Raw genomic sequence first — 22,219 nt, 5'->3', positions numbered from 1 at the left:
AGGGTGTGAGGGCAAAGTGGACAGTTTTCAACTACGAGGATTTCTTCAACCTTGAATAGACCCATCAGGAAATCTGAGTAAAAACTGCCTTTCTCGATTCTTCCTAACTTTTTAAAACTTTTTGTAGTTAAGGGATATGAAAACAATGCCAAAGGAATTAGATCAGGGTTGTGATTCTGTGATTAACTTGCCATGTGTGATCTTGAGTAAATAAATTTTAGCTCTAACCCCAGAATCACTAAAGTGGGCCAAATAAATCCCCACTGCCTACCACCTAGGGAAAGAGTGAGTTTATGTTGAAACCAAAGGGCTGTTAAGTCCCCCAACGAGAAGCTTTTGTAAAAATATTACAGGGCCTAATACAACAGCAGCAGGAAATATGTGACCTTCCAAATTCCTAAGCCATTAAACCATATCACATGCAGTAACTCCTGCAGTTCAACATGTTAGAGAGCAAGAAAGGAGGAACTGTGTCTTTGTTAACCAGGTGCTGGTAAACTAATAAACCTTCAGAGAAAACGCAGGTAACCCTTTCTCTCAAGGGCAAAATTCTTACTCCTTAAAATTCAGGAAAGCATTGGAGATGGCAGAATGAAAAGACTTAACAGCAATTCTGTAAAGGGATAAAGGACATTTTAGCGAAACCTTTCAGGCGAAACAAGGGAATTCAAGGAGGAAAGGGACAAAAACATTCAGGTGTCCATCCTTCTCCTTAAAACATCAGGAAATAAAGAGCCAGATCAATTCCCTCCTTCCCACTCTTTTAAGAACTGCCTAAAAGGCACATGGCTAAGATCCCTTTCTCTTTGGGAAATGGGTTTTGTAACAGCTGACAAATCAAATTGGGCCTTATGCCAGGAGTCAGAGTCCAACCATAATATTCTGTAAAGAATGGCATGCAATTGTCTTGTAAATCTCCTGGACAGTCACAGACCAGAAGCTGGCAAGGATGACGACATAGTTCTGATGGAATGTGTCTTATCTTAACCTTGAAGTTACAGATCTGCTCAGGAGCAGCAGTAAATGAGAAATGCACTCAGACACCGGAGGGGACGTAATTCTCTTTTAGACAGTGCGACCCAGTGTATTAGGGTCAAATGAAACACAGAGTCAGACGGACAATTTAAGGGCTAGAGCCTGGACCAGATAAAGCATCAAGACTGGTGGTTCACACTGAGCTTGGACGGGAGCATTCCAGTGTGAGAAATGAGACATGGCTGGCAGGATGATGGCTTGATTAAGGTAGAATCCCGATACCATGACAGAGAAAGAGAGGCTGAGCCTCTGAGCACAACCTTATTATCCTTATGGAAATCTCCATGGGAAGGGGTGAGCTTCTCAAGTTTCTAGAGTCTTTCAGACATAACAGCTCTCAGCCTTTTCTTGAACATACACAGGAACTCTCTGGTAAAGGCATCAACAACCACAGAATCCAGCAATTTAATGGCCCATCAGATCACGAGAAAGAGCAGGCCCACCAACTCTTCATATCAACGATACAAGGCAAATTCACCTTACAGGCCTCTGAGTGCTGGGGGAAAAACACCTAAACCAGGGATCTGGTGAAAATTCAGCCTTGGACAAACATCAAAGAGCTTTGCGGTCAGGCACAGTCAGAACCCACATTCCAAGTCGATGACAGGAAACTTCTTTAACACATGAATCTTCCAGAAAAAAAAAGGGGGGGGGGAAGAGGTGAGGAGGTGAAGCAGAAAGAGAGGGACAAAAAAAGCCCCACACATTATACGGGTAAAAGAAAAAAAAAAGGTAAAAACTGCCAGTGCCCAGAAATTACAGAGAAGGCATTACTGAGAGCCGGAGCAATCCAGAAGAACAAGAGACATAAAGATTAGCTGTTTGCATCAACCAGTCAATCCTGGAAACAGAGAACCACCCACATGAGATCCCTGGTATCTGTCTACTCTGTCTAGTTCAGGCTCTGCTCTAGTCCCTCCAGTCACTACTTTTCAATGTCAACTGTCCTGGTGGCTTTTCTTAGATCTCGGTGTAGCACACTGTATTTTCATCACGACTTACGAGCAAAAGCATATATATATATATTATATATATTCTAAGTTTTTCTCTAAGTTTTCTTTGTATTGTTTAAAAAGTAATGAAACCGACGGCTAAGCTGCCTCACTGAACTACCTACTAAACTGACATTAGTCAAACCAAATGTCAAAATGCATAATCAATGAGCTCTTTATTTTAGAGTTTCAATATAAATTTTATAAGCCCACTAAAAAGGCAAAATCTTCTATAAAGAAAGTCATTCTAAAGAGTAGGAAAGGGCGAGGGCATATGCAAAGGTCCCTATCACATATATTAATATGCCACTGATGGGTGACTTCAGTTGGTCTAGGCTTGAGAAACTCCCATTTCTCCCCTAAGGCCCTTGGGGAAAGCTGGTGGCTTATGCGAAGATTAAACTGTCAGCTACAACATTGTCTTCAAGGCATCCTCTTTATAGCTTTATTGCAGCAAATAAAACAGATGAAAAGCAACCAAATTTACAGAACCATTTTAATCTGGTTTGTGTTCTTTGCTCTTTATAGATCTAGAAGTACCAATGGTTTTAGGTTTGTAATACATACAGCATAAAACTAAAATACCCTCTATAAAGATGTTTTCTTCCACTAGATTTATGATTTCCAAAGTATAAGCCATGTGACATTTTAACAAAAACACAGCATAGGGACGGCACATTACCGCTGTCCCGGCTGTCTCAGGTTTTGTTAAATGGGCTGCTAACTATCACTCCACCTCCACCAAAAGCCTATGGGCACCCAACTCAAGAGGAGTTAAAAGCTTTCTAAATGTCTATTTAAGAGACTGGATTAGGAAAGAGTTGAGGAGGAAGATTAACTGTGGTCGTTAACACCCCTGTCATTAACAAGCCACATACAGAGAACACAAACTTTATTAATAGAGAGGAGTGTGGAAAGAGGAAATGGTTCTCCCTTGGCTAGCAGGAGCTCCAGTTCATGATCCTTCAAAAATCAGGCCAAGGCACTGCTTCAACCAGTCACAGAATTATTCTGGGGGCAAAGTATCCTATTTGTTGATTATCTAAGCCTCCCACTCCAGCGAGCAAGGGAGTAAAGAGCCTTTTGTTCTTTTAGATTAAAACATCTACATTATAAATGGAGATAAAGGGTGCCTTATAAATTTCATTTGACTGTACTGTCCTCCAAGCTCTGAATGCCATTAAAAAATATAAATGAATGTGTGCTATAGCAATTCTCAGAACTGCTCAAAGCGTTAAGTCTGGTTCATTGGTATATTTACCACTAACACACAAATTCTTGATAACTCATTACCAGATCACAATTCCACAAAATAATAATTTTACATGAGATTTTTCTTTTTCCTTTATTCAAATCTACTGAATTTCTTCTCCCAAGTGTCCATCTTCTCTAAATTTAGTTAGGGCACACCTAAACCCATCGCTGGGCAAGAGGTTAGATAGTCAATTGTTCCAAGATTCATGAGAAAGTAGAATTTGTATCACTATGGGCAAATGTCTTCCAGATGGTGCTTCCAACAACTCTATCCTTGGAATGTACTGAATTCATCTCAAAGCACCACAGTCTCTAGTGAGTGTTAATCTCACACCCATTCCTCTCTATTAATTAAATGTGATGAAGCATGAACTAGTAGATCTTGTCACCTTTCATGAAGAACCTAGCAATTTCATCATAAATCTTAAGAAAAATGACTAAGAGCAACGTTTGAGTAGATTACCACGAATCTTAGATTTTTACATACCACTTTGGCAATTCATGTTCACAAAATATGGAAGGGTTAAAAGAGAACTGAAGTATCCACACCAAATAAAATTATGGCCATAGAGCAGTTTCTAAACAGCCATAAAATTAAGACTCACACTTATCTAGCTTGTACAGATTTTGGCCATCAGCAGTTTAAGGGTTACAAGGGCCCCTTCAGGTCATTTCAACAAAACCTCTATTTGAAGGAAGAGCTTCTACTATGGCAAACAATTTACATTCTAACGTAGTCTTAGTTTTGCAAAGACATTCAAGAGTCATAAAAATTAATTTGCATAACCAAACTAAAATCTCTTAACTGTTGAGATGGTATTAGACTTTAAATCAATATGCTAAAACCTGATTAATACATCCTGACAAAAAAAGGAGTTTTTATATAATTGGAATAAGAAAGATATCTCAGATTGTAAAACTTCAGGAGTAAAAGAGAGCATTCCTTCAACATATGGCATAGTTTTGTGCTCTGCCATTACCTTGGTGTATTAGCAACATGAATTATATTGAAGTCATAGCCTACAATTTAGATAAATAAAATCAAGCCAGTATTGAACTTTTTCCCATCCCATACAACGGTATCCTTGGCAGCTCCTTGGCCATCTATTATGATCCTGACCAATTTCTCTCTGTGGCAATTTAAAAGCTGTAAAAAAAATACATAATGGGTGGTGACAGGAGAAACAAACCTACACCAGAAATTATTGAACCTTGTACGTCTCTGCAAGCGTCTCTATTGACATTTAAGTGTGAGTTACTATGCCACAATATCATAAAAGTGTGCTCTACACTTCAGATATCTTGATAGTTAAATGCAAAGAAAGGCCATCAGATAAACAGCTAAAGGGATGGCCAATCTCAGACCACCCAGCTCTTCCACTGAGCACTCTGACACATTGCTTATGCCAAATAAGATGTTTCTCTCTTTTTGTCTAGCTTCCAACCATCATCCCAATTTAGATCCGATGCCAAAAGGATGATACAGTAATACTGATCCTTGCTCTAAAATTGGTTATGGGACATTTATTGAGGGCCAAATAGGTGTCAAGCATTGCGTAAGCAGTGAGCCTAGCCCAGTCTTCAACTTAAGGACTAAGGATTTTAAGATTCTCCTTAGTTAAGTCAGCACTGGTTAGCACCATCCCCAAAGGTTATTACAAAAAAGCTACTAAAGGGGTAACTAGTTAACAGTGGCAATATCAGGACTAGGAATAAGGAGATGTGGGTCCTATCCCAACTAGATCACTGAAAGGTTGAACTGGACAGTTCACTTAACTTTAAGGGTGCTAGCTATTTGCCCTACTTATCTCATAGGTCTGCTGTGGGGGTAAAAAAACTAAATACTTCTAAAAATATAAAGCAGGGGCTTCCCTGGTGGTGCAGTGGTTAAGAATCCGCCTGCCAATGCAGGGGACACAGGTTCGAGCCCTGCTCCGGGAAGATCCCACATGCCGCGGAGCAACTAAGCCCATGCACCACAACTACTGAGCCTGCGCTCTAGAGCCTGTGAGCCACAACTACTGAATCCCGTGCACCCTAGAACCCATGCTCTGCAGCAAGAGAAGCCACCGCAATGAGAAGCCCGTGCACCGCAACGAAGAGTAGTCCCCGCTCGCCGCAACTAGAGAGAAAAGCCCGCGCGCAGCAACGAAGACCCAACACAGCCATAAATAAATAAATAAATTTATTTAAAAAATATATATAAAAAGCAGGGAAGTTAATAGTAGATGAAGTTAAAAATAATGAACACGTTGGTGTTTCCTCCTCTTCTATTTTCTGGAACAGTTTGTGTAGAATTTGATATTATTTCTTCCGTAGAAGTTGGGAAATTCAACTGTGAAGCCATCTAGACCTGGAGTTTTCTTTGTGGGGAGGGTGTTAACTACAAATTCCATTATCCTTGATACACATAGGGCTAGTGAGGTTCTGAATTTTCTCTGAAGTGAGCTTTGGTAGTTTGTCTTTCAAGGAAGCCATTCATTTTACCTTAGACATTGAATGTATTGGCATAGTTGTTCATAATACTCCCTTATTACCCTTCCACTGTCTGCAGGATCAGTAGTGATAGCCCTTCTCTTATTCCTGATATTAGTAATTTGTGACGTATTCCCCTGATCAGACTTGCTCGTTAATTTTATTTATCATCTCAAAAAACCAACTTTCAGTTTCATTGATTTTTCTCTACTGGTTTTTCTTATACTTCATCAACTACTTACTGCTTTTACCTTCACTACTTCCTTTCTTCTGCTTACTTTGGGCTTAATTTGCTTCTTCTTTTTTTAATTCAATAAATTTGACATGTAACACTGTAAGTTTAAGGTATAGAGTATGTTACTTTGATACATTTGTGTATTGTAATATGGTGGACAATGTAGTGATATTTATGTTACATAACTGCAGTACAACATTATTGTCCATATTCACTATACCATGAATTAGGTCTTTAGGGTTATTTACTACTTGTTACAAGTTTGTACCCTTAAACACCATCACTCTTATCCCTTCTTTTTCTAGGTTCTTAAGATAGAAACAGACTCTAGATCTTTCTGCCTTTTTAATTAAAGCATTTAATACTATAAATTTTCATCTAAGCACTGCCTTGGCTATATCCACAAATTTTGATGTTATCATTTTTTTTTGACGTTATCATTTTTATTCAGTTCAAAGTATTTTCTAATTTTCTGTGTGTGATCTCTTCTTTGATCCATGGTTTACTTAGAAGTGTGTTTAGTTCAAATATCTGGGGATCTTCCAGATGTCTTTCAGTTACTGATTTCTAATTTAATTCCATTATGGCCAGAAAACATACTTGTATGATCAAATCCTTTTAATTTTGAGATTTGTTTTATGACAGAAGATGGTCTGTCTTGGTAAATGTTCCCGTGCACTTGAAAAAAAATGTGTATTCTGCTACTGTTGGATGGAATATCCTATGAATGTCAATTACATCAGCCTGGTTGATAGTGTTGTTCAAGTCTATTCCGTACTGACTTTCTGTCTACTTGTTCTATTAATTACTGAAAAGGAGTGTTGAAATCTTCAATATAATTGCAGATATCTACTATTTCCGTTCTATTGTTTTTTTAATTAAAAGAGGGTGTTGAAGTCTCCAGCATAATTGCAGATGTCTATTATTTAGTTCTATTGTTTTTTTCTTTCTTGTACTTTGACACTTATTATTAGTTGTGTAGAATTATTGTGTCCTCTTTTTTTTTTTTATTGTGTCCTCTTGATGAGTTGATCCTTTTATCATCTAACCTAGTGTTAGCTATTTGCCCTACCTACCTCATGTCTATTACGGAAAAAGAACAAGAAAACACTCGAGAATATACAGGAAACAGAAGGTAAAATGTTGGATGTTAAAAATAACTTTAATGAATTTGCTTACTATCTGTAAGTTTCACCTATGCTTGTCTCTAACTACACATATGAGGTTTGCCTATGTTTCATCAGATTCCTAGACATAATTTATTGTGAAATACTGAACAAATTAGCAGTATATTACCCTCCACAACTCCCTGTGAGGTAGTAAGTGAGTCTTACTAATTTAGGGATGAGAAACAAGGCACAAGGATTTGCCTCAGAAACCAAACTTAAGATAGATTTCCCAGCCTATTGGCTGATCTCTTTAGCAGAGGGCATTTTATTCCAACATAATTATGCCTGCTGGCTCAGATATGAACTTGCTTTATTCTAAGAATTGTAGATTACAATCAGAGAAATACTTGAATTCAATTTGATTCCTCCTCTCCATGGAAGAAATAAATAATGAGTGTGTTATGAAACTTGATCTTAAAGTAGTCCTTTCAGTGACACCATCTCAATCCTATGCTTTCTGGTGTCCTTCCTAGCAATGAAACACAATGGAACAGGCACTTAGTAAGTCTGAAGAATAAGACTGCATGTTGGGACTTCCCTGGTGGTCCAGTGGTTAAGAATCCGCACTTCCACTGCAGGGGGCACGGGTTCGATCCCTGGTCAGGAAACTAAGATCCGGCATGCCAATTGGTTTAAAAAAAAAAAAGGACTGCATGTGAAAAATTTTAAAACTAGGTCCATGACCTATTTTCAGTTAGAAAAATCTGTCAGTGCTATTTTCTTTTCTTAAAATTCTGCTTACTCCCCTCTCTTTAAAAATAATTTTAAATTGAGGTATAATTGATTGTAAGTGTTTAAATTTGATGAACTATTCTTACTGGATAGGAAATCCAGACTACACAGTCCACAGCCTCATTAGAAAGAGTGAAAAGTGGCCCAGCTAGTCCATTACATTCTTTTTAGAAAATCACACACAATTAACAAGTACAGTTTGTCATCCTGTGTTAACATCCTGAGAAGTTGACAAGCAGCCAACGAAGTCTTCTGTCCCTCAAGTCCTAGGCAAAACCACCAGTGGACTACATTGGCCCAAAATATAAGAATGAGTTCTTGATTTGCATTTAAAATTAACTTCAAAAATAAACTCCAAGACAATTTAGGAGTCACTTCATAAAAGTCCTAGGTCCCGAAGGCTATTAGTTCTCACCTATCCAATTTCTTCCATATAAGAAACTAAGGACTGGGACTTCCCTGGTGGCACAGTGGTTAAGAATCCACCTGCCAATGCAGGGGACTCGGGTTTGAGCCCTGGTCCGGGAAGATCCCACATGCCACAGAGCGTCTAAGCCCATGCGCCACAACTACTGAGCCTGCGCTCTAGAGCCTGCGAGCCACAAGTACTGAAGCCTGCACACCGGAACGAGAAGCCACCGCAATGAGAAGCCCACGCACCGCAACAGAGTAGCCCCCGCTCACAACTAGAGAAAGCCCATGTGCAGCAACAAAGACCCAACACAGCCAAAAAAAGGAAAAAAAAGAAAAAGAAAGAAACTAAGGACTGAAGAGGGCAATTGGCTCACTTGGGTCTCCTGAGCCTTCCCCCGCCCCCCAGCTGCCCCTCATTTTTAAAAATAACCTTTCCTTTTTGAATTAGGTAAAATTTATTTGGATAGGAGTTAGAGAACCAGGGTATAACAGTCTGAATGATGGCCCTCCAAAAGTTATCCATGACCTAATCCCTCAAACCTGTGACTATTACTTTACATGGCAAAAGATGTGATTTAAAGATGTGAAAGGAGAAATTTATCCTGGATTATCAGTGGGCCTTAAGTGCAATCACATGTATCTTTTTAAGAGAGGCAGGAGTTCTGAGACAGACACGCAGAGAAGGCAACATGAAGACAGAGCAGGGAGAGATGAGGCCATAAGCCAAAGAAAACTGACAACCACCAGAGGCTGGAAAGGCAAGAAAGGGACTCTCCCCTAGGGCCTCCGGAATGGGCTCAACACCTTGATTGCAGACTTCTGGCCTCCAGAATTGTGAGAGAATAAATTCCTGTTGTTTGAAGCCACCAGGTTTGTGGTAATTGCAGCCACAGGAAACCAGGACACAGGGGAAATAAAATTTTAAAAATCATAAACCAGACATATATAAAACCAATTACTGATACAAAAAGAATTGTGCTTTAAATGACCCAAAGAATGCCTAAACCCTTTAATCTTTCATTTCAAAGGGTAAGTTGAGGCAATCTCAGGATGCAATTTATCTAAAATTATGGCAGATCTGAGAAGATAAATTCAGAAAGATCTAATATTTACACAGCTTCCAACAAGAACAGTGTAGGTCTTCCCCCAAACATGCTATCTGGTAGAGCTCCCGAACAGACTAAACATGGGCAACAGTTGTCACTGTGGGTGTTCTGCCAACACAAGTGTAAAGTTGTCATCAGAAAAGAACACGTGGCTTCGAGTGGCTTACAGAAATCCAACAAATCTGCGTCCTGGACTCTGCACAAGCCAACTCTTCTCAGGATGACCTGGACTCCTTCCCATTAGTACGATGATCAGCTAAAGCCATCCTCTACAAGGAGGGAAGGAAAATCAAAGTTTATGTCAGGGAAAAAAAGACAACTGCCCAGAGTCCAAGTTCATAGATAACAATGTGTAAATATCAGCCATACTAAGTCAGTTGTGATATCTCACACTGTAATTTATTGCTTTTTAAATCAACATCCAGAGCATTTAGGCCCAGTTTCACATAAGGTAAACGGAAATAAAAATAGACCAAGTAAAAGGACAAGAAAAAATGCTTTACCAGGGGATGTTAAATGGGCTATTTCAATAAGATATATAAATCATGCTATATGGTAAAATAAAATACCTTGATAAAAGCAAAAAATAGTAGTCTTCCTTGGAAACCTTTGTACCCTGGATACCTTTCTCTCTTTTCCAGAGGTACTGTCAAGGGCAGTGAAAATCACCAGAACTTCCCTAGATAATATAAAAATCCAGTCACTTCAGAGGTATGTTCTTTCTTTCTCTTTCCCCAGTTATCATCTTGCTCACCTCCTGCCCAGACAGAAGCTTTCTACTTACTGTATTTCAGACAGACCAGCGAAGATGTGTTATTTTCCCTTTTAGTGAATAATATTTCATGTTTGGATGCAATAAGATGCTTCTAAATTCTAAGTGCAAGTGCCTGAAATTTAATTTTTGTAACAAAGGCTCAGCATTTTATATTGTTAACAGAGAGGAACAAATTAACAACCAAACCAAGTTCTCCAAAGGCAAGAAATAAGTCTAAACTTAGGATTTTCAATGTGATAGTCTCAGAATTTCAATGAAAAATTACCCACCAGAAAGAAATGTTTATCAGACCTATTAACTGTGACACTGTAAGGGAAGTTACAATAAAACAAACAACTTTTATTTGCACACCACAGTAAACCAAAAAGTCTAGCTTCAAGTCCTGAAATTTTTCAGATTAAAATATACCATTAAAAACATCAAATAAGGGGTCACTGATTACAGCCAAGTAGGTGGGGCTGGAAATGAGATGAATCTACTCGGAGTAATCTAGGGTGGCATGATTTGGTTACCTATTTTTCAGTCAGTATTTCTTTTCCCCCAGTGTACAAGTCTCTACACAGCTGAAAAATCAGATCAGCAGAAATCGACCTGTGTTTTTAAGAAAATGAAATAGAGTACTATAGATGAGAAAATGTCAGAGAGGGGCTTCCCTGGTGGCGCAGTGGTTGAGAATCCGCCTGCCTATGCAGGGGACATGGGTTCAATCCCTGGTCCGGGAAGATCCCACATGCCCAGAGCAACTAAGCCCGTGCGCCACAACTACTGAGCCTGTGCTCTAAAGCCCATGAGCCACAACTACTGAAGCCTGCGTGCCTAGAGCTCATGCTCCGCGACAAGAAAAGCCCCCACAATGAGAAGCCCACGCACTGCAACGGAAGAGTAGCCTCCGCTCACCGCAACTACAGAAAGCCCACGTGCAGCAACAAAGACCCAACACAGCCAAAAATAAATAAATAAAATAAATTTTATTAAAAAAAACGAAAATGTCAGAGTGCTTTGCACATTTATTTGCATAATGAAACTTTAAAGGAAACAGGATTAAGTCAAATGAGAATGTAATAAGCACCTGAAGCAAAGTCTACCTTCTTCAAAAACATATTTGCCATTATTTTAGGAAGCCAAACAAACACAAGATGTAATCAACGTTCAAACTGCAAGAAATGGTAAAAACCTTAATGAAATTTTCCTTTTATCCAATCAAACAATGATCATGCTATATCTGAAGACATAATCATGAGGATTTAGTGATCCATTTACCAAAGGACACTTCCTGAACACTTCACCCATCTTCTCCCTCTAAATTCCAATTGGCAAAATAAAAGATTTTGTCAAGATAATCAACTCTACCATCTGTCATTTCAGTCAATGGTTTTCAAGTGGAGATTTTGCACCCCTCCCTCCCAGGACATTTGGTGACATTTTGATTGTCACAAGTGGCGGTGTGGGGGGAGGTGAGATGCATTTATCAGGCTCAAAATATCAATAGTGCTGAGCTTGAGAAACCCTGTAGTAGATCAAGATTGTATTCCTTTCAGACCTAAATAAATTAGGGACAGATACCCTTAATCTATTTCACTTTAGTTCTTATAAACTAAGTAGCTGCATTATTAGCATACCTACGAATAGTTTAGAAGCAAATACAAAATAGGTTTTCCTTTTGCAAGTGCCAGAGAACACGAAAATCTCTCCTCTGGTTCACGATAAGCTCATCTAAAATCATCTTCCTTTTGTACAATGTCAGAAAGGTCTCTACTCATAAGAGAACTTCATATGTATTTGAACTTATTACAGTATTTAAACATTTTTCCCTTGACACTAAATAAATCAGTAAATATTAGTACAGTATAGACTCCGATATAGCCAATATGCAATGAAAATTTCTGTTTTACTAAAATACACTCGACTGATACGAATGGGCATTACTAACAAGATATGAACTGCATATAAAATACTTTGAAGGAAATATAATCAAAAGGCAAAAATATAACCCAGGTGATGAATGTGTCCTCCTGTCTCCAACACCCTAAGTATCATCCTCCTTAAGCAACTTCCTTTTTATCCAAATCCAGATATCCTCAATAGAACAGCAGAAAGGGCTTAGGAGATCTGTAATGGTGTAAAGAAAGAGATATATATGGAGAGAAAAGTTCCACAGAGAAGAGCCTAAGATAAAGGCACTGGGGACATGGACAATACTTGCAAAGCATTTAGCATAATGCCTAGCAGGTATCAATACTAAGTACTCAAAAAAAGCTACCTTTTTTAAATTTGTATTTTTAAACAGAGGATCACCTTAGTTCTTAACTGAAAAATAGAACTTTTTTGAGGTGTAAGGAGGTGTTGAGAAGTACTTGCTTATAACTGAAAACACAAAAACAATTGGCTTTTAAATTTAACTTGAATCACAAATTATTATCCCTGAAAAGATTTAAACATTGGAAATCGGACCTGTCTCCATCCCACTGTATCCCTAGAGGTAACACGCTTTGGTATGTAGCTTTCCAAAACTTTTTCTGTGGATTTACAAATCTCTTTGTCCGTGAAAATATGCATTATTACAATTATGTTGATTTTTCTTCGGTACCTTTCCACAACAATACAAAGAGATTTATCCTATTCGCTGTAACATTTCAAGTCCGTCTTCCTAAAGAAGCGAGTTCTCAAAGTCAAAAGACCTCCCTTGTTGCCCCCCCCGCAAAACCTAAACATTGCTGGATGGTGGGATGTACCTACATGGGGAAATAAAGCCAAACTCGAGAACTATAGGAGCAAACTTACAGGTTCCCTACCAGAGAAGTGTGTGGCCTAGAGACCCAAAGGCTTCGTTCAAGTCATTGTGAATAAAATACCCACCCCCTCGCGCCATCGCAGGCAGTGACTCCCCATCCTTGCATCCCCAAATCTAAGACCTCCCTCTTTTGGAGCGCTGATTGGACGGCCAGACCGAGCGCTTTCCGTAAGCTGTCCGCCTACTGGCTCCAGATTTGGTCCATCCATTTAACCGCCCGACTGCCGCATCCCCCATTGGAGTCAAACCGCTGCCTCTTGGAGGAGCCCAACCTACCGCGCGCTTCGTGCTCATTGGCTCAGTGAGCCGCTGCTCAGGAAGAGAAAGCCCGCCTCCCACATACCGATGGCCCAAGGACCGGTCAGTCGGCTGCTAAAGGAGGATCCAATTGGCCTATTCACTCGCCAGTCAAACTCTTCGGCTGCAAAGCTCCACAGAAACTACGGGAATAAAACATCCCGCCCCTGTTCTTCCATTGGTTGGGTGGACCCACCGCTCCCCCTTCACGAGCCCCCACCCCGCGGTCCATTCATTTCACACAATAACGGGGCCAACTGGAGTCGGTTCAAGACCTCGTATGCGTAGGCAAGACTGTCCGCCACTTACCCGGGATCGAGACCGATCACTCACGCTAACGTCTCCCCTGTTCCTCGGTGGTGAGGCCGGACCACAGGCCGCCGCTGCCGCCGCGTTCTGCGTAACGCCAACCGCCCGCCAAAACGGATCCTTCCCTGCGCCTGCGCGACCAATCCTGGGACTGGACCCTTTCCCCGCCCATTACGCCTGCGCAAAAAGGGGCCCAACTCCCGCCACTACGCAGGCGCCTTAGGTTCGCCGCTGTCTCCTGCCCGCCATTTCACGTGTTCCAAGCGCCAGGCGGAACTTCTTAACGCGCCTGCGTAAACTCGCCATTTTACTACACATGCGCTCAGCAGGCAGTCGCTGCCAAAAAAAAAAAATTGTTACATGCTAACTACTTTTCTGATTCATAGTATCAATCATGGTTTGACAGATGAGCTGAACGTAAAATTCGTAACGCAGAGAATTAAAAAGTTACCTAAATAACCTAAGTGCATTCAAACATGAATGATTGGTTGACTAGCCTATCAGACTAGTTAATAATATTACTCGGGAACCCATAGACCCCCCCCCCCGAGGGGTGGAGACTGCGTAGAACGCCCAAACGGATGACGTTACACAGCACTGCAGTACCAGAGACCAATAGTAGGGGGGGAGCAATTTCAAATATCCAATCAGAGCTACTCAGGGGCGGAGTCTACCAATGCTGAAAGCGAGGAGGCGGGATAAAAGAGCGAGGCCGAAGGTAGGCTGGCAGATACGTTCGGTAGCTTACTTCTTTCTGCTCGTGGACGCCGCCGAGTAAGCATCGTTGACGTCTCCCCCCCACCCTCCACTGCCGTTATGTCTAAGTCAGAGGTGAGTAGGACGCTCTCTCCACCTAAATTTTCTTTTTCGCGCCTTCCTGAGTTCAGTAGGGTTCGGCCTGGTTTGGCTGCTTGCCCCAGCCGGTTCAGCAGTTCTTCGGTCTCTGCCAGGGCCTACCCCTCCCTAAGTTGAGGTCGCCATTTTGTCCTCTTCGCCATGAGGCTGCCGTCCTGCAACCCTTAGCTATCACGCAGGCTCGGTCCACCTTGCAAAACTCTTAAGTACATTCAATATGTTTTTTTACCTTGTCTCAGTGGGCGACTTTCTTAAAGAGCATTTATAGTCGATATTGGCGATGTACTCCTCCCTCCTAGTCCTTTTGTTGCGCGTGCGTCGAAGGGAGTGAGGGACGCATGCGCTCGGCGCCTCCCGGCCCACCCAGCACCCAACAAACCTCCCCCAGTGCGGAGAAGCACGTGGCTTGCTGCGACCAGAAGGAACAATAAAGTGTTTCGTACGTTGCTATCTAGTTTTAGTTTTGGTTCTTGTAGCTGGAAGGTGTTTTGCGTTATAGCCCCACTTACCGCTTTTTTTCCCCCTACTCATAGTCACCCAAAGAGCCCGAACAGCTGCGGAAGCTCTTCATCGGAGGTTTGAGCTTTGAAACAACCGATGAGAGTCTGAGGAGCCATTTTGAGCAGTGGGGAACGCTCACAGATTGTGTGGTAAGACTTGAAAGAGACAAAGGACCGTAGAACTCGTTGATTTCTTTGGCTTAGCTTGCTGTATTACCGTCTGAATGTTAATGGGATTATAGTTTCAAGTAAGGTGTGGCTTTAACTGATTAAAAAGCTCCCAATTGATTAGCTTTAGATGGTTAGTGGGAAATTGAAGGGCTTCAGACAAAGGGTTGGTATAAAGTCTCCTACTGCCTTACTTAAGGTAGAAAAGGCAATAGCTTCTGGGGGCTTACCACGTATTAAACATTAAAGGTAATGAGGGATCCAAACACCAAACGCTCCAGAGGCTTCGGGTTTGTCACATATGCCACTGTGGAGGAGGTGGATGCGGCCATGAATGCAAGGCCACACAAGGTGGATGGAAGAGTTGTGGAACCAAAGAGGGCCGTCTCAAGAGAAGTAAGTGATCTTCCCCCCCCCTTCCTTTAGTCATTTGGAAGTGTGCCACTAGGGGGACTTAACATTTAGGGGTGTAACAAACTTAAAATTCTTAACTTGGGGATAGGTTTTGTTAATATAAGTTAACTTAATTTTTTTCGTGTTAGGATTCTCAAAGACCTGGTGCCCACTTAACTGTGAAAAAGATTTTTGTTGGTGGCATTAAAGAAGACACTGAAGAACATCATCTAAGAGATTATTTTGAACAGTATGGGAAAATTGAAGTGATTGAAATCATGACTGACCGAGGCAGTGGCAAAAAGAGAGGCTTTGCTTTTGTAACCTTTGATGATCATGACTCTGTAGACAAGATTGTCAGTAAGTATCGGGTGGCTGGCATTTGCTAAGGGTTTTGAAATCCATGCTGTATTCTAAATGCTGTGTTGGTGTTTTCTTTATCTCCAAATTTTTTCAGTTCAGAAATACCACACTGTGAATGGCCACAACTGTGAAGTAAGGAAAGCCCTATCTAAGCAAGAGATGGCTAGTGCTTCATCCAGCCAAAGAGGTCAGTTTGTTACTTAATTAAACCTTAAACATAATTTTGAGCAATTCCAATTTGTACAGCCTAACACTTAAAACTCGTCTCTTCAGGTCGAAGTGGTTCTGGAAACTTTGGTGGTGGTCGTGGAGGTGGTTTTGGTGGGAATGACAACTTTGGTCGTGGAGGAAACTTCAGCGGTCGAGGTTTGTGTGGTTATAGTTTACTAATGAGAGTTAATGGTAAAATTATAATTACCCCCAGATGTCTTATCCGAAGTTACATTTTAATCCAGATGCAGGTCTGGCTTCTCACTAACCGGTAGTTAGTCTTGCATACGGAAATAATTTACTGATTTAACGCTTCCTAAAATTTAGACTTAGAAGGGGGTGACTTGTATGCGATCCACATACTTCAAACCTGGTTTTTGTTTGTTTGTTTTAATTCTGCTTTTCTCCAGGTGGCTTTGGTGGCAGCCGCGGTGGTGGTGGATATGGTGGCAGTGGGGATGGCTATAATGGATTCGGTAATGATGGTAAGTTTTGTTTTATTTAAGGAACCACAGATTAAAAGTTTTGGCAACCTTTAGAATAGGTTAATAGAGATTAAAAGTCTAGTGCATGATAAGCTCAATTCTGACCTAATAGCATGTTGTGAGCAGGCCTTTAGCTGTCATGCTATCACAGAATGACTGTTGAATACTTTTGTCTTATTGAGAAGAATTGTATTCTTGTAGGTGGTTATGGAGGAGGCGGCCCTGGTTACTCTGGAGGAAGCAGAGGCTATGGAAGTGGTGGACAGGGTTATGGAAACCAGGGCAGTGGCTATGGCGGGAGTGACAGCTATAACAACGGAGGAGGCGGAGGCGGCTTTGGCGGTGGTAGTGGTAGGTATCCAGTGATCCAAGTACTGGTGCAATAGCTAGATTAGCCTTTTAGTATGGGGACTTGATGCTTTTGTGTGTTACGCTGCATGGTACTTTTTTAATTAACGGGCTTGCAATGCTACCTCCTCCTAGCTTTAAGCTGGGGCCGCCTCACTCCCAAATAGATAGATGGATAAGTGGATAGTGGTGTCTTCAGTTGGAATTAGATTAGATTCTAGCAGGATTTAGTGTCTTAACTCTTGGGGTCTTAGGCACTTTGTTGACGTATCCAGCATGTGTTTGCTGTGCCCCTGAATGGGTAAAGGTCTTCAAGGCAAGAGAATATATTATTTGCTATACCGTCGTGAGTTGGGTAAATTTTTTTTAATTATTGGATTATTCAACTGAATGCCTTGCCCAGGAGGGATAAAATACAAAGATAAACATTGGAGCCACCAGTTTTGGGAGCAAGGCAGATCAAGCAACTTTTTTACTTTGAACACCAGAATTTATCATTTTCCCCGAGTAACAGATAAAGGTCCTCTTTTCCATTCTTAGGAAGCAATTTTGGAGGTGGTGGAAGCTACAACGATTTTGGCAGTTACAACAATCAGTCTTCAAATTTTGGACCCATGAAAGGAGGAAACTTTGGAGGCAGAAGTTCTGGCCCCTATGGTGGTGGAGGCCAATACTTTGCCAAACCCCGAAACCAAGGTATGGTGTATATGTGGTATGGGAGGGCTAAACTAGTACCGTTGAGGAAAATATTAGACCTTTAGGCAGGGCAGGTGCAGGAAAACTGACAATTTAAAATCTTGAGGAAATTTTAAGTGACTGGTAACTTGTAGTTCAGTTAGGAAAATCATGTGAGCCCAAACTTGTGAATTTGAACTTATATAATACAAATATGAAAGCCCCAAATATAAAAAGTATTACCGTTATTATTCATACTCCTAAAGCTTAAGGGAACAAATTTGTTCTTAGGTGGCTATGGTGGTTCCAGCAGCAGCAGTAGCTATGGCAGTGGCAGAAGGTTTTGATTACTGCCAGGTAAGTGAACAGCTTTTTTTGTTTTCACTTAATTTTCTTGTAATTGATAATGAACACAGTAACCCTAATGTAGCTGAGCAGTGAAACATAGTTAACATTATAATTACAGTAAAATTGTGGATATTAAGTTAATATTCAGATCAGCAAAATTTGTGGGAAACAACTTGCTATTGGATTGTAGCCTTGAGTCTTAATATGTTTAGATTAACAACTTTATTCCATATTGTTCAACAGGAAACAAAGCTTAGCAGGAGAGGAGAGCCAGAGAAGTGACAGGGAAGCTACAGGTTACAACAGATTTGTGAACTCAGCCAAGCACAGTGGTGGCAGGGCCTAGCTGCTACAAAGAAGACATGTTTTAGACAATACTCATGTGTATGGGCAAAAAAACTCGAGGACTGTATTTGTGACTAATTGTATAACAGGTTATTTTAGTTTCTGTTCTGTGGAAAGTGTAAAGCATTCCAACAAAGGGTTTTAATGTAGATTTTTTTTTTTTTTGCACCCATGCTGTTGATTGCTAAATGTAATAGTCTGATCGTGACGCTGAATAAATGTGTCTTTTTTTTAAATGTGCTGTGTAAAGTTAGTCTACTCTGAAGCCATTTTGGTAAACCACCCCAACAGTGTGAAGTTAGTATTCCTTCAGGGTGATGCCAGGTTCCATTCAAAATTTATTTACAACCTGCTTTGGTGGAGAAGCTACTGTCTTCTGAAACCTTGGTGTAGTTGAACTGACAGTTACTGCGTTGTGACCTTGGAGTTCACCGTGAAAAAGGGTCACCCAAGCCAAGTCATGGAGTTTTTTGATTATTAATATATGATTGTTGGCACATCCTATGCAATATATCTAAATTGGATTATGGTACCAGATATAGATGGGAATGAAGCTTGTGTATCATCCATTATCATGTGTAATAAATAAACAATTTAATACCCTCTTGAATGGAATGACAACTGTATGGATTTGGGACTGGCAGAGCTTTGGACCTTCCCTACCCACTACCCCTGATAATGTTGAATGCTTCTATCACAGTTCAAGTTCAAAACTCTGCCAGGGAATAGAAACCAGATGCTGGCTAATGCCACCCCATAAATCCACAAATTAGAAGTTTTGGGGAGACCTTTTTAAACTGACCAGTATCAGTAAGGAATTTACTCTTAACACAAAAACAGGTTTACATTAAAGGAAAACTGCAGTTTTTGTTCCGGTTGGGTGGGTATATATAGGTTTCTGGATTGACACACTAGTAATTATCTGTATGGAGATAAAAATTGGGTATGGTGAGGAGCCATGTTATTTACTTTAATTCACGCTAACTGCAGTTTTCCTTTAAATACGGCACAAGATGACACAAACATTCTAAATGTTGGTTGTATAGAAAATGACTTCTAAACCTTTATAACAGTTTACTTAATATCCAATCATTGTTATTTGTACATAGCTTCCTTTGAGCCCTCCCTTTGGTACCCTTAATTTCAGTGCCATTGTACTTAGTAGAATAGAGATTTGTTTATCACTAGGACTGTGTATTCCATCCCATGGGTGTGTTACTTGGAAGTTTGGGGAGGGGGTTGGGTGGGGTTGGGTGGGAGGTGGAGGTGGGTGGGAAAGTGTGGGTAATAGTTCCATGGGCTTGATACTGGCTGAGTTTGCAATGGCAGGTGGAACCTTAACTATTGAGGGAGTTTGCAGATACCTCAGGATTCGTGACAATGCCTTTAAAGATCCAGGAGAGATGTTCAGCTACTAGGAACTGCTAGCAAGTATAGCGCGAATGGCTCCGAGGTCAGACACTCTACAGCTGAGAGTAGACACTTGTGGTATGTGGAGTACAGATAAGCCAGGGGCAGGCCACGGCACGCTCCATGAAAGCTAGGAGGGAGTGAAGTTTCAGTGACCATCGCAAGGAAGGAGGCAGACAAGAGTAAGGCACACCTGACTCTTAGGACTAGCAGTCAGAACCAGGAGAAAAGGTTTTATTGCTATGCTGGTAGGTAAGAACAGATTTTACTTACATCCATATAGCTCTCTAAAATCCAGCTTTCTCTTATATTTTCTTTAATATATTGAGCCAAAACTAGTCCAGTTAAGCTGAACTTGGTTTTTCTGGAAATGAATTGCTTAAATTGACACCCTACTCTTGGCGGCTCCCAACTGAAGGAAGTCAGCACTTTAATTACTTCTACAGTGATACATTTTTACCCTTTAATTTCTATATTTCCTATCTTTTGACCTATTAACTTAAAACAATGGCTCAAAGTAATATATTAGAATCTTCCCCAGAATGCTGGTGGGAGGGTGGGCGGACCATTAGTGGGGGGTGGGAGGGCTTAGCCTGAGATGGACCTTGTCTCTGAGAAAAGCTAGTTCTTAAAGGCTGTTTACTTTTTTAGGGAGGAGTGTGCTACCACAGGCTTAGCAACTCTTAAACAAAATTCCAGTTCAAGCTCATGGCTAAAAGGTAGGTTTTTATAAAGTAACAGTGCTTAGTATTCCTAAAGTAAAATGCCAGGCTGTGCCTCAGAACTAAAAAAAGTAAGATCTATTGTTCTATTATCTAACAGACTGTAGCTGGCAAAAAGCTATTAAAGCAATTGGATTCTCAGTAAAGAGAATGGATGTAGTTGTAGAATCTTTCACCTGCTTATGTATATGCTTTTTTCTTTTTTGCAGGACCATCCTTATGAGGACCTTTATCTGAGCCACTGTGCACTTCATTTTCACTGCCATGCAGTAGTCATTAGCTGCTGCGCAGCTTGAATTAATCATTCAGTTTTGTGAATGGACTTTTTAAAAATAAAATGCATTTAACTTGGTTTTAGTTCTTGTTTTCTATGTCGTCTTCATGATGTTTATGGTAAATAACTTGAGATAGTGCATGTTCTTTACTAGGTCAAGTTTGAGAATGGGAAATGCAGGAGTTAATGGTAAACCAGAAGAATTTTACCCTCATTCCTTAGCAGTGTTTCCATGTAGTCACTGTAAGCTGTTTAAAGAAAACTGCATTATACATGTTTCAAGCATAGCCACGTGTTAATTCAGATGGAGGAAGTACTGGGTTTGTTGGAAGTGATTTTAATGCTGTGTATTGCTATTTTTTAAAGTTTGTCCCATCAGCATCCATGGTTTAGTGAAATCAGAGAAACTGGTTTAATTTCACTGCAGGAGTAAATCTTGACCCAGAAGTGAGCTGTTCGCTACTGCTCCTCTTGAACAGGTCTTTTTTGTAGCTCTCCTGGCAAGGGAAAATGGAGTTGTAGTGAAGGCCAGCTGTTGAGTTTGAGTCTCTTCTGAAACTGTGCTTATCTGTTCAGTTCCTGAGGGGCATAGTGGATCTCATCTTGGGTGAATGAACATTTAATTGGTCTATTTCAGGCTTCAAAAATATTGAGCCAAGGGTAAGAAGGTAAAGGAAGTCCATACAACAATGGTTTGGAGGGATAGAACTGAGACTACCAGTTTGCTTAAAAGTAAATTCCCTATTTTTTAAATGAGCAAATAACCTGTAGGAAGATTAATACCTTGTTCAAATTCTTGTGACCACCCTTCCGTCTTTGGCCTTAGGTACTGTTAAATATGTGTATGAGGGTCTTGCCTGCTATGGTGTACTCCATGGGAAGTGTCTCCTGTTGACCATCCAGTGCCTAGAATGATACCTCAGCTTATTGGGTGCCCAGTAAATATTGGTTGAATGAATGAATGTTTAAATTTGCCTCTGAATTAACCATCTTTGTGAGTTTGGTTAGAATGAAAAACTTCATTCTGATATCCCTTAAGCAAACTAGTCAAATTGAACAACTAATCTCATTACCACTTGATCCCACATGTTCAGGTTTTTGGAAAGTTGACAGGTTGGACTGTCTTCAGATCTATTAGGAAGTTTTCATTCCCTAGAGACCACTTTTTTCCTGAATCTGTAGGCATGAAGATTCCAGTTTGATCACTTCTGTCTGCTTTTTTGTCTCAACTAATGAATATCAGAACTTGGAAGTAAGGTTTCTCTATTGAAATGGAGCTAGTAAAATTGAATAGAAGTGTAAAGAAGCAAAATGTAATTTATATAATTCAGTGATTGGGAAGAGTGGGAACCACCGCAATTCCAAGCAAGGAGATGAAGGTGTGTGGAGGAGGTTTGACTGGACTTTGATCCATGGGGCTAAGAATTCTGAAACTTAGTCGTGTTCGAAGAAAAAATATACTAATAAAAGGCCCTAGATCTTCAAGGATCTAGAAAGGGGGGCGGAGGCACCGAAACAAGTATTGGGTAACTTCTATCT

The 22,219-nt window shown here is 40.6% G+C and overlaps 2 protein-coding genes across 5 annotated transcripts in view; one reads left to right on the top strand and one right to left on the bottom strand.

The window, feature by feature from the left end:
• Positions 1 to 13,884, bottom strand: part of CBX5 (chromobox 5) — a 28,375-nt gene extending 14,491 nt beyond the window's left edge. Inside the window, exon 1 of the mRNA XM_079938337.1 lies at positions 13,585 to 13,884. The gene's annotated coding sequence lies outside the window, so the exon portion shown is untranslated. The remainder of the gene's footprint in view (positions 1 to 13,584) is intronic.
• A 381-nt stretch (positions 13,885 to 14,265) lies between these two features.
• On the top strand, positions 14,266 to 20,835 carry HNRNPA1 (heterogeneous nuclear ribonucleoprotein A1). 4 transcript variants are annotated; one of them, XR_013830642.1, is made up of 12 exons: positions 14,266 to 14,415; positions 14,973 to 15,089; positions 15,357 to 15,503; positions 15,650 to 15,860; positions 15,958 to 16,050; positions 16,137 to 16,229; positions 16,484 to 16,558; positions 16,760 to 16,909; positions 17,447 to 17,602; positions 17,873 to 17,938; positions 20,336 to 20,403; positions 20,616 to 20,825. XR_013830642.1 is itself a non-coding variant. In XM_079938195.1 (11 exons), the coding sequence occupies exons 1-10, from the start codon at positions 14,401 to 14,403 to the stop codon at positions 17,926 to 17,928; spliced, it is 1,113 nt and encodes a 370-aa protein (XP_079794321.1). In that variant the 5' UTR covers positions 14,266 to 14,400; the 3' UTR covers positions 17,929 to 17,938; positions 20,336 to 20,835. The 4 variants fall into 4 exon arrangements, 3 of the variants coding, with proteins under 3 accessions (XP_079794321.1, XP_079794320.1, XP_079794322.1); XM_079938195.1 differs by having other exon boundaries at positions 20,336 to 20,835; XM_079938194.1 differs by lacking the exons at positions 20,336 to 20,403; positions 20,616 to 20,825 and adding an exon at positions 18,173 to 19,506.
• The last annotated feature ends 1,384 nt before the right edge of the window (positions 20,836 to 22,219 follow it).

Source organism: Stenella coeruleoalba, assembly GCF_951394435.1.
Source record: "Stenella coeruleoalba genome assembly, chromosome: 11".
Lineage (NCBI taxonomy): Eukaryota > Metazoa > Chordata > Mammalia > Artiodactyla > Delphinidae > Stenella > Stenella coeruleoalba.
This window is presented reverse-complemented; position numbering and strand designations above follow the sequence as displayed.

Bases quoted from the DNA above. Each gene is read 5' to 3' on its own strand.
- HNRNPA1 (XM_079938195.1), top strand. The intron at 15,504-15,649 runs GTAAGTGATCTT...TTTTCGTGTTAG, and splicing joins AGAGGGCCGTCTCAAGAGAA to GATTCTCAAAGACCTGGTGC. The intron at 16,910-17,446 runs GTAGGTATCCAG...TTCCATTCTTAG, and splicing joins CGGCTTTGGCGGTGGTAGTG to GAAGCAATTTTGGAGGTGGT.